General features: G+C 39.9%; 1 protein-coding gene across 1 annotated transcript; it reads left to right on the top strand.

Moving 5' to 3' along the window:
- The first annotated feature begins 873 nt into the window (after window positions 1-873).
- On the top strand, window positions 874-10645 carry LOC113087107 (cytosolic phospholipase A2 gamma-like). Its single transcript, XM_026255559.1, has 12 exons — window positions 874-899; window positions 1102-1213; window positions 1318-1460; window positions 1543-1744; window positions 6518-6620; window positions 6700-6834; window positions 7110-7163; window positions 7504-7629; window positions 8334-8411; window positions 8487-8641; window positions 9147-9312; window positions 10462-10645. Exons 1-12 carry the CDS (start codon window positions 874-876, stop codon window positions 10641-10643), a joined length of 1482 nt encoding a protein of 493 aa, XP_026111344.1. The 3' UTR covers window positions 10644-10645.
- The last annotated feature ends 1577 nt before the right edge of the window (window positions 10646-12222 follow it).

Here is a 12222-nt window from a genome sequence, read left to right as displayed (position 1 = left end):
GAACAGTGAGTACATGTTTTAATGTCATTTTAACTGGCATGTGACAAAAGTTGCATGAAAGAATCCTTTGACATATTTCATTAATAAGCTTTAAAATACACACAATAACAATAACATTACAGAAATAGGATAAATACATTTATTTAAGTTATATTTCAGTGTGACAAACTGTTTCATTTTCCATGCATAAAGATATGTACAATGTTAAAATGTTATCTATACTATAAATAATTGTTTGAAATTTTCTGTGATTATTAGATAAACATACTGAGATTACATGAACTTATAAATGTATTGTGATTATCTAATGTTATATTTCAAAGTAAAAATAATTGTAGTTAAAAATTTGAAATGATTTGTAATCCATTTCAGATCATGTTCTGTTTACTGCTTTTAACTTTTAAGCAGAAACTGTATTCTACTTATTTATATTTCCCTGTTGGTCTATTTAGTTTTCCACATTTACTCTTTTTTTTTCTTTTTTTTTAATGATCTTTCATCAGAAATTCTTATGATATTTGCATTCGTTTCTATACACTTTTGGTATTCAGAGCTGTCATTCATAAGTGAAGAACATCACGTTCTGGATTTACTGTCTGAAATACCAGGGCTGCATTTATTTGCTCAAGAATACAGTCAAAACAGTAATATTGTGAAATATTGTTACAATTCAGAATAACTGTTAATAATCACACATATAATCTAAGTTGTTGGTGTCACATGATCAGACAGAAATCATTCTAATATGCTGATTTGTTGCTCAGGAAACATTTCTGATTTAATGAAATAGGAAAACAAGAAAAACTAAACATTTTTGAAAAAATTTTATTTGCTTAGAAGATTTACTTAAATGTCAACTCCATTGTTTTATAGATGAGTGCATCCAAACCCAAGGAAAGGTAATTCTGCACAGATTCTGGGATAACAACTGTGCTGCATCACTCGGACACAATTAGCAACTATGACAAACTGGATAATTCAGAATATAAATTATCAAAATTAATTGTAGAATAAATTGTATTCAGATCTAGAATATGTATATAAAATAGGTGAAGCTGAATTCAGCACTGCTCTGTTTGTCTGTCTGTGTCACGGCTGCAGCGGCGAGGTGAGAATCGGACACTCTCTGAATAAGAAGGAGGAAGAGTTTGTAGCCAGAAGGAGAAACACTGTTCTACAATGCTTGCAGAAGTTTGTCATACGCTGCAGTCAGGTAAAACATCTTACATTACAGTGAACATCAGATGTCAAACATAAGTTTCACCCTCTTGATTGTAAAAGAAATATGCCATGCTTTGAATGGTGTGTGCATTTCAGGATGCGGTGCCAAACATTGCATTACTGGGTTCTGGAGGAGGACAAAGAGCCATGGTGGGTTTGCTGGGATCCCTGGTTCAGCTTGATAAAGCGGGTCTTCTGGACTGCATCCTTTATCTGAGCGGAGTGTCTGGATCCACCTGGTACAAACCCTGGGAAACCACAAACACAGAGATTGAATTGGGTTGAATGTTAAAACTGAGAGCAGTATGTTCTTCTCTGAAGGTGCATGGCCTCCTTATACAAAGAACCAGACTGGTCCACCAAACTAGAGACTGTGAAGGACCAAATCATCAGGAGAATCAGCACTCCAGGAGTCAAACTGACAGACGCATTGGCCAAACTGAAGAAATATTACTATGGGAAAGATATCTTCAGCTTGACTGACGTTTGGGCAGTGATGCTTGTCACATTATATGTGAAAGAGGCCAGTTACTATTCATAACATAACCCGTTGTGACTTGTTGAGGGTAGAAGTGGTCATGTTCAGTTTTTAAGTGAATGTGTTTTAAATAGAGGTCGACCTATAGTGAATTTTACAGATAATGATAACTAGGTATTATTAGATACATGTATATTGTATGTATACTTTCACACTTTATTAGAAAACGTGATCATTATCTAATCAAAAGGACAAAAAAAAGTATTTCACTGACGATAAAAATAATGAATTTCTAATCTGTTTATCAGTTGCAAGAACAAATCAGTTTGCTTTCTCCTTTCACTAGCTTTATATATGCAACTTCGCTGGCTAACTGATGCATAAAAGCAACCAGCTGGATATAAACCAACATAAAACATTATTTTAATTGGTAACAATTGTGACATTAAACATTTGGGTCAGACTTTTTAATTAACTTTTAATCAACCTATTTTTTTATTATTCTGCTGAAGCCTGATTTGTTCACATTTGTGGTGTTTGACCCACCAGAAGGGGCCGGGCCGACCACTATATAAGTCGGCCCGTAGTGTCATTCATCAAATTATTTGACTGACGAGACAGTCATCAATTCGCACAGCTTGTGGTGTGGCAAGTGACATAATGCTCATTCCCTCATCTCAGGGAATCGAGGTTACGTCAAGTAACTGAAAGCGTTTCCATTTTGAACATTCACTCTCGTTATGTGTATGGGAACGAATCCAATCACACCGCACTATGAGCAACAATCGTATGCTGCTCTACGAGCTCATTGTTAGAGCTCTAAAAAGGGCCCCAAGGGACCTTGCCCTGAACTTAGCTGAAACTACTTCCCACAAAGGAGGTAAGGCAGAAAGAATCTGCGCCTACAGGGCAGGGACGTCTAAGTTATAGAATCTGGCAAAAGTGGACGGCGACGACCAGCCGGCAGCCACACAGATCTCACTGAAAGATATGCCACTGGACCATGCCCATGAGGAGGCTATTCCCCTTTTTGAGTGGACTTTCATACCAATAGGGCTTTCCAATCCTTCAGATGTGTAAGCCAAAGCTAACAATCATTAAGACCAAACTCAAGGCACAAAGTGCTGACTGACAACACTTTCAAGTCACCCACTCACTTAAACAATGCCAAAGCAAGATGAAGGGCCATTTTAAGTTATAAGGTCCGCAAGTCAACTGAACTTACTCAAGTCTTGCTCAAACGGGGGCCTTTTCAGAGCCCTGTCGGCACTGTCTGAGGTCAAGAAAGATTAAGTCTCCCTGTGCCCTTCAGAAAGATAGCAACTAAGTCATTCCTGCCCATTAAGTGGCCAGCCTCGAGAGAATGATTTGCCATGATGGCTGCCACATATACTTTGAGTGGGAATGGGGCACGCTCCTTATCCAGCTATCTTGCAGAAAAGGCATCACGTAGGACACATCACATGAAAACGGCAGTGCAGAGCACCAGCTGAGGAATACTGACCATTTCTGGCCGCAGAGCTATCTCATAGATGGCTTACTTTCCTCAAGAATGGTGTACCATACTCACGCTAAGAGCCTATCAGACTCCCATCGAAGCACCAGACATAAACGCTCCACAGCTCTGGGCAGGGATGCTGAATCATGCCTTTCGCCTGCGAGAGAAGGTTCATCCTCAATGGGATGGGCAATGGGGCCATCATTATGAGCTGCATCAGGTCTGGAAACCAAGCCTTGTTCCTCCCAAGCAAAGTTACGGGATTCCCTGACTTCCCTGATGACTTGGGAAATCAGGGCGATAGGAGGAAATGCATCCAGGCGAGCCCTAGGCCAGTCATGGACCAGGGAATCTCGCTGTATCGAGAAAAATGTTGAGCAATGAAAGTTGTCTTCTGAGGCGTAAAGGTTGATCTCTGCCTTCCCAAAGACCGCCCAAATTCGCTGTACCGTCTGAGGATGTAGCGCCCAATTGCCCAGGGTTACTTTGCCTCTAGACAGCATGTCCGCTCTCAGGTTCTGCTTGCCTGGCTCATGAACCGCCCTTAGCGAGAGTAGTTCCTTCTGTGCCCAAAGCAGGAGGTGATGAACCAACCTGTATAAGGCATTAGACCTGAGGCCGCCTTGTTGATTGATATAAGACACCACTGCTATGCTGCCCTAATGGACCAGAACATTGTGACCCTTGATGGCCAGAATGAAGGTCAACATTTCTTGGCAGTTGATATGCAGGCATCACTGCTGAGCTGCCCATGAGCCGAATGGATTGCCTTCCAACTGCGTGCCTCTGTTGTGATCAACTTCGTTCTCGAGGCCACGCCCATCCTCACATAAACAGGTTTTGAACAGATGTTTGGTCTTCCAGGGGGCCAGTGCTTCAATACAGTGCTGGTTCACCCTGACCGGAAATCTTTTCAGATGCCAAGCGTGGGGCAGGATTTAGACTTTCAGGAAAAATTGGAGGAGGCCGCATGTGAAGCAAGCCTAGCGTAGGTGCTCTAAATGACTGAATAAGAGTTCTTTGAAAGCGGTCAGTTCCCGCTCTGATCTGGCTAGAACAAGCCAATCATCGAGGTAGTTCGGTACGCAGACTCCCATCTGCCTGAGAGGGGAAAGAGCAGCAATTATGCACTTTGTAAAAGTGTGCAGGGTCAGGGATAGTCCAAACAGAAGTACTGCATCCGGATATGCCTCTCCCTCGAACGCGAATCTCAAAAACGGTCTGTGGCGGGGGGCGGGGGGGGGGGGGTAACTTGCTTATGTGCAAGTAAGCATCTTTCAAATCCACAGTCAAAAACCAATCCTTGGGGTAAATTTGCATTTCACTGGCCAGGGGTGCTGTTTTATCCCAGGCTCCGTCTTCCACCGAGGCTCTTGGCTCTTCGCTTTGCAGGCTGAGCAGCGGGGGTCTTCTGATGGCCTGCAGCAGTGGGGCTGGCACGTTAGGGAAGGAAGTGTTAACCATTCAGTTAACCCGTTTACAGCAGACTGAATAGCCCTTTCTGTGAGACTGGTAAGTCGTGGAAGGACATTTTCTCGGCATAGCTACTCTCTGTCAGCATAAGCCAGAGGTGGCACTCCAGCACCACCAGACTGCCCATGGTCTTGCCGATCACCTGTGCTGTGTGCACAGACTCATCCATGCCACAGAGAAGTTTGGCTTGAAACACTTGAAGGATCACCATCATATGCAGCGCTGAACCGGCCTTTCCGCCTGCAACATATGCCCTTTTGGCAATGGCCAAGGTGCTCTTGCAGGGCTTAGATGGATGCGCTGCATGACCCTTTAAGCCGAGGCCTAACCCTTCCTTCAGAGGGGAGAGACTGGCATTGCCTTTTTTGACAGAGCCATCAATGGTAGTGAGAACTGCTGCAGTGGAAGGGTTTACCCATAGCGAATAGGGGGAGTGCCACGTCTTGGTGAGCTCATCTTGGATTGCTGGCAAGAATGGGGCTGGGCACTTTGCGAGTCTCTGGCAGGAACCACTCGTCCAGTAAGCCACAGTTTTGTCTGGAACTGACCACACCAGATCCAGATCCTCCACAGCCTTTCTGAAGACAAAGATCAGCTTGGCGCCTGGCTTCAGATTTGGCACCTGAGGTCAAAGGGTTGCTTCGGGCTCATCGCTGGAATCGCCCCACTCCTCCGTTTCTGCGTTGATGTCACTGTGACTTGAGGATGATAATGTCCTCTTTGGACACTCCAAATGAGACCAGTCCACTCACAGCTGAAGAGGGCTGCTGGTCCTCACTTGTAAAGCACATCGTCATGAGAGGATGTGGGGAGGGTGGGACACGCGGGCGCTGAGCCGACATGACACCTCTCGAGCCCGCTGAGACAGATGCGCTGCTCCGCTGTTTCTTTCTCTTAGGAGAGGAGAAGGACGAGAGGGCCTGGCAGGGGGGACCTTGATGAAATAAACATAGACGAGAGAGGCTTATGCTCTCACAGAAAGAGCAAAAGCCATCAGCGAGCACCGTGTCACTCGCTGTGTCTGTCTTCATCTTGCTAGAGCTTCTTGCACGATCCACATTCTCGGCACGACATTTGAAACAACGCACACTGAAATTTGTTCCAGAAATTTGGTCTTACTCTCCTGATGTTGGATGCCTGCAGAGATCGCATCGTTTCGCTGCCTCAGTTTCTTCTACCGCGGTAAGCAGACCTGGAGCTTCTTTCACTGCTTCTTTTCCGCAGTATCTTCATCCTCGTCACTGAAGGAGTATTGATCTGATGAATGGCGCTATGGGCTGACTTATATAGCGGGACGCCCCACTCCTTTCTGGCGGGTCAAAGTGGCATTGGTTTGTGCAGCTACACAAGCGTGAACAAATCAGGCTCCAGCAGAATGGAAAAAGGAGTTTTTCCACATACTGTATGTACATTATAGTCGCTCCCCAATGTCCCTCCTTTCTGAAACAGTTGATTTTTACAAAGCTCATCATTCTGTAAAGCAGGGTGTACTCTGATTGGCAAGCTATCCATTGCATTGTGATAGGCTGAATACCTTAAGTGTGTGACAGAAATGTTAAGCCCCTTGCCATACTGTGATGTCACAAAGCCTTTTCTTTAGGAATGTATCAGTGGAGGAATCACTGACTATTTTTGAGTTCTATCAGGAAGTCATGAGTTCCATGTTGTACTGCCCTCAGAGAACTGCCCTTATTAAAAAGGGCCTTTTAATTTTTTACATGTGCAGCTTGATTTGAAGCAAACTTTACTTAAGACATGTTGAGCAAATGCCATCACTTAAACTTTTTTAGTGATTACACTCGTTATCTCCACTACAACATGACTCTGTAAAAATATATTCTCTTCAGATTGACGAATGCAAACTCTCAGAGCAGTGGAGTCAGCAAAGTAAAGACCCGTTCCCCATCTACACAGTGATCGACAAGCAATGCAAACAGCGTGAGGAAGGAGGTCTGTGTTTTTGTCTGAAACAGACTGAGAGATAATGTGCTCGAGTCAGCTGTTATATGGAGGTGTTTTCTGTCAGCAGACCCCTGGTTTGAGATCAGTCCACATGAAGCGGGTTATTCTCTCACTGGAGCGTTTGTGGAAACATCCAGCTTCGGCAGCCAGTTTGCAAATAAGATGAAGAAGCAGGATGAAATGGACATGCTTTACCTGCAAGGTAACAAAATCTGATGCAGGACTGCCTTATAGTGTATTATTATTTGTAATACCAACTTACAGCGTATATTGTAGACTATTGAACTGACTTAGAATAAAATACATGAATATACTCATGTGACATCAGTAGAACTAATTGTCAAGTAAAAACTGAAATGCATTGAAAGAAACATTTGAGTTGATTTTTTTTTTTCAACATAAATCTTTATTGAAATTACATTAACAAGATGAAGGGGATTTATTTAAAGGTTTTTTTGTTTTTGTTTTCATCACCAGCTCTGTGCAGCAGTGTTTTCGCTGATGAAGAGGAGATCTGGAAGTGGATAAAAGGTACAACAATTGTGAAATTTTTACAAATTTTAATTCCGCTTAAAAGTAATTTCACTTTCATTCGATTTTGTTTTTCAGCTCTTTTATTACCTGAAATAAAAACGGCATCAGAGAAAACGAAGCAAGGTATAGAATTTTATTTTGTTTATTTATTGATCAGTTCCATATATATTCAAATGTATATATATCAAATGTGTGGCCAAGCACATGTTCAAGCTACAAGCTGAAAACTTAAGTGTCATACTCTAAAACGATCTAATAAAACGGTCTCTTTTCACTTGCCTTTGTTGAGGAGAGGAGACATTGTGTTCATGATTGTTAAATGTGTTTCCTTCAAAAGACCCACACTCCCCACCTATAGACCAATGTTACCAGGTGCTCTTGAACCTTGTGGACATGAACCTCACTGTGTTGAAAGGCACTGATCCTTCTGCTCTTGATCAGTCCATCAGAACAACACTGACCGGTAAACTCTTCCTCTGGGGCAGATTGACACACAGCGCACCTGCTATTTATTGACACTGGTTTGAGAAGAATACTTTTTAATTATCTTTTTTGCAATATGAAAAACTGTCCAAAATAAAATAGCCATATTTCACATCATATCTGTGTTTAATATTTATTTGAATGCAAATGTAAAATGAACTATAGTCTATTGAATGTATTTTTAGATACATGTAAATAATGAAACAATTCTGAAAAACAAGTCCTGAAAGCACAAAAAATAATGGGGTAACATGCCATAACGTCAATCAATTTGACTACTTGTAAATGATGCTTGTACTGTAGATTCACAAACTAGAATATGAACAAATGACTAATGCACATGTCCCCCTCTTTTTACAGACCTCTCTGGAGGTAAAAAACAGCTGATTTATCAATTAGAAAAACCTTTGGTAGGTTGAACTGTCTCTAACATTGATTCATCCATCCATTTTCCACAGTGGTTGTCTTGTGCAGTTTCGCAGGGATGTTGGAGCCTATCTCAGCGTCATTTTTAGTAATCAAGATCGCAACCTTTCACAAACATGTTTATTCTCTAAGCTAAAAACACTGCATGCATGCACCATGCAGTCAAAAACCCTACACAGCCAAAATAGTTACTGACAAGACCCTAAAGAACTGAAGAACTTTAGAATATTAATTTTGAAGTGTATATTTATTTTGCAGATCTTTTGATTAGCGTCTGTAGATGCATTGCTCAGTGGATCTGGGGCAGGCATTATAATTTCCTCCACAGCATGACAGGTGAGAACAGACCCGTTCATTATCTGGAAATTCATTGTGAATAATAGAGACTGATTTCACACTGTGAATGATTAGATGAAGCAGTGCCTGCTGCTCTTCTGGAAGGTGAGACGAGAGACTATGAAGATGCTGGACTGCTGCTGAATTCACCCTACTTCTCAGTACTGAGAAAAGAACGAGACATTGACCTCATCATTTCCCTGGATTTCAGTGAAGCCGACTCTTTCACGGTATTATATACTTATATAACTCTATACAATGCATACATTCTCTCATAAAAATTTGTTTAAAGGAATACATCCCCTAGACTTCCCTCACTTTTACTTAACTTCACTCATTGTTCTGAACACATCGGCATTCTTACTTTCTTCTGTGGGACACAAATAAATAAATAAACTTGTTTATTTTTTCCTCATGCATTCATAGTGATCAATAGACTGTAGACCATAACCTAAAATATACAGAAAACTACAAAAACACTGACAGATAATTGCAAATGCTGTGCATCATCTGACCAGATAAAAACAAGAGAGAAAGAAAACCTTTTAAACAGATTTAATTCTATGTGGCATATATCTTCATGAGTTTTGTAATATCTGAGCTTTCCATCCATCGGGATTCCCATTCGTCTCTCAGCTGGTGCCTGATGGAGGTACAGGCTACACATGGGGTAGATTTAAGTGAATAAGTTCAATTTCAGAAAAATAGTGATACTGTTACACTTTTCCCCTGCAGACAGTGACGCAAACCGCTGAGATGTGCAAGAAACTGAAGATCCCTTTCCCTGAAGTCAACATTACCAATGAGGACGTGAAGAAACCAAAGGCCTTCTATGTGTTCAAAGGCAAAGACGCTCCAACCGTGATTCACATCCCTCTGTTTAATGTGGTCAACTGTGGAGGCAAGTTTACATCTTCAAGCCATCCTGAATCTAAATTTAGGGTTCTTACACATTTCCCATTCAACATTCCAGATTTCTCTGTAGATTCTGCAGACCTAACATCTGATAAACTGTTAACATGTATGTTACATTCTGATTAGGCTTGCTATCACATGCTAAATAATTGTGAAAGATTGTAGCGATACTGTAGCATATTCAAATCAAGTTCATTGTGTAAAATGTGAACTGCCATTTTACAGCAAATATAGGATTTTGCTTGATGTGCTTCACTGACAGCATTTTAAATATTCATATTATAAGATATATAATTATATTGTCACTTATAACATTGATTTAAACATGGGTTCTCTTGAACTGATAACATGCTTACATGAATGCTTTATAACTTGTATGTACTCCCCTCTGACACAACGGTTTGGTGTTGTATATGAAGTTAATTCGATGTTGCTTTTAAATGAATAACAGTTTTGCTAAATGGAAAAACACACCTTTTATTCATAACCCTGCCTGCTCCAAAGCTCTGCTTTTATGATTGATGAATTAATGTTCAATTTAGGGCTGTGCAAAATCCAAATTATGATTTAATGCTAAACAGTTGAAGAATAATTTAAAAGAGAAAAGCTGTTTTACCACGTTCAGGATTAAGTTTGAAGAAGAAAAAAGTTATTTTCTGTGAGCTTTTATCTAATATACAATATATTTTGCACAGTTGATTTTCTGTCGTATCATATAAATATTAGTGGTGTTTAACGCAGGCGTGTTTTTTTTTTTTTCAGTTTAAGGCATTAAAAATACTATTTAACGCAATTATCGCAGGCGCTTCTGTCACTTTTTCTCTTGAGAAGTGAATTTATTCAGTACTGCCAACTTAGCCATTTTGTTGCTAAATTTAGCAACTCTTTAGACTACCCTAGCAACATATTTTATTTTTACATACATTTTACATCTATTTTAACTTTTGATAAGTAAGTCAAACAAAAAGGCACACATTCTTTCATACTAACATCAGATTGTGTCTTACTTTTAAAGACTTTTCTTAGAGTCAGGGGCACCTTAAGATAACCAAAGGCCCCTGGGCTTCAGCTTTACAGTAGACCCCCTGTAAAGTACTAAACTCCTGCTGATTTAAGTGTGTTACTATTCCATCAGATAAAATTGATGTCTGGAGGAAGAAATATGGCACCTCTCAGGTTCCTTACAGCGCTGAGATGATCGCTGAACTTCTGCAGGTCTCTGGGAAAAACTTCTCGATCAACAGATCCAAACTGCTGGAGCAGATCCGAGCGGTCGCCGAGGCTAAATATTTCCAGGCACAAGCACGACAACTTTAAAGTTGGCTCGAAATTCAATCTGTTTTTTTCTAAATGCATGTTATTGATATATTTTATTTTATTTTTTATTTTTGTCCTCCTAGTTTTTAATTCAAAAACGTAAACTTGATTGTCAGGGTTTTTTTTTTTTTTATTATTACAGGTGGCATTATAGACATTTTTGCACTTTATTTCAGCTTAATGTATTTTTGCATGTTTCATTCTGTTTCTTCATTGCTTGATCTTCACAAAAAAAGGGGGGGGGGGCTTAACCAATACTTATCTGATCATTAATAATCAAATCAACAATAGCACAGACTAGATTACTGCTAAATACTGTATTACTTTGCTTCCATTCTAATGAATTAATAAAATACTCTCTAAAACATTACATCTGCTTATTACAAAAAAATATGAATTTAAAAGCATTATTCAGGGCCATGCAGAGACCTAAGATACATGTATCTGTATGGATTTATACATTGTTCATGTGTTTTTCCAAGTCATTTTTGCAGGTAATAAAGTATATGAATAATGCAGTGCTAATTGACATTCAGTATAGAAACTAAAAAAATATTTCCTGTGGTTTTTTTCTACTGTTACAATTAAAATAACTAATTTGAGAGATGTCAAGTAATGGGATGGAGTGAATTTGATTGTGATTGGATGAGTATAAACATATATAATTGTACTGGATCCATCGCACCTGCGCAGATGACACAAATCACATCACACTCCAGCAAGGACTTATAGACAGTGTTGGGTTCGTTTATCAAAAAAAATATATTTCTTAAAAGTTATTATTTTTTAGCTTCCCATTTATGGGGTGACATTCATCATAAAACACACTCACAAACGTATGAAAATGTTGAAAAATAAAACAAATAAAGAAAAAGGCGATCGCTATAAGTTCCTCTTCCGTCAGCTGACAGGTGCGTCACGAGCGTGCGTCACAAGCTGTCACTAGAGAGCGCCAAAATTTGAAAAATACTATTTTCAGCTTTTCTTTTACTTTTTTTTTTTTTGTGGATTGTCTCATTTCTGTTTGTGACACTGTACGCCACAAAGCCATTTCTTTTTTTACAAGACGCAGTTTCTTATGAGTTATTCCATATCGGACACAAACAGTTCTGTTGCTGGAGAACTGAAATGTAAACAAAGTAATTATGATCCATATTACAACGTTATTGTTTCGTTGGACTAAACGTGCTCCATGAGATGTGGTTCAGTGGACCCTTACCTTCCTAACTAAACCGGGATTTACAGCTGTGGATGTGTTTATGACTCATTACGACGAATCTGGTATGTAACGGTTACTGCGTTTTTATTCTTAACGTTTTGATGTGTACTGCTTACATGTAACAAATACATTCTTTATAAGCTTTCCATTGAAAAACAGCGACCTGTCGTCGATGCTTGAGGTTTAGATCTTTATAAAGATATATAGTTTGTCAAGATTAAATTTGTCCCGTTTCATTTAATCTACTCATAAACATTGACACGTGCGAGTTGAGGGGCGTTCAGGAAGCCAGCGCTAACAGGTTTTAAATTTATAGTTTTAGCAGACGCTTTTTATCCAAAGCAACTTACATTGCATTCA

Source organism: Carassius auratus, chromosome 5 (genome assembly GCF_003368295.1).
Source record: "Carassius auratus strain Wakin chromosome 5, ASM336829v1, whole genome shotgun sequence".
In the NCBI taxonomy this organism is placed as follows: Eukaryota; Metazoa; Chordata; class Actinopteri; order Cypriniformes; family Cyprinidae; genus Carassius; species Carassius auratus.
The sequence above is the reverse complement of the archived record's forward strand: the minus strand, read 5'-3'. Positions and strand labels throughout refer to the sequence as shown.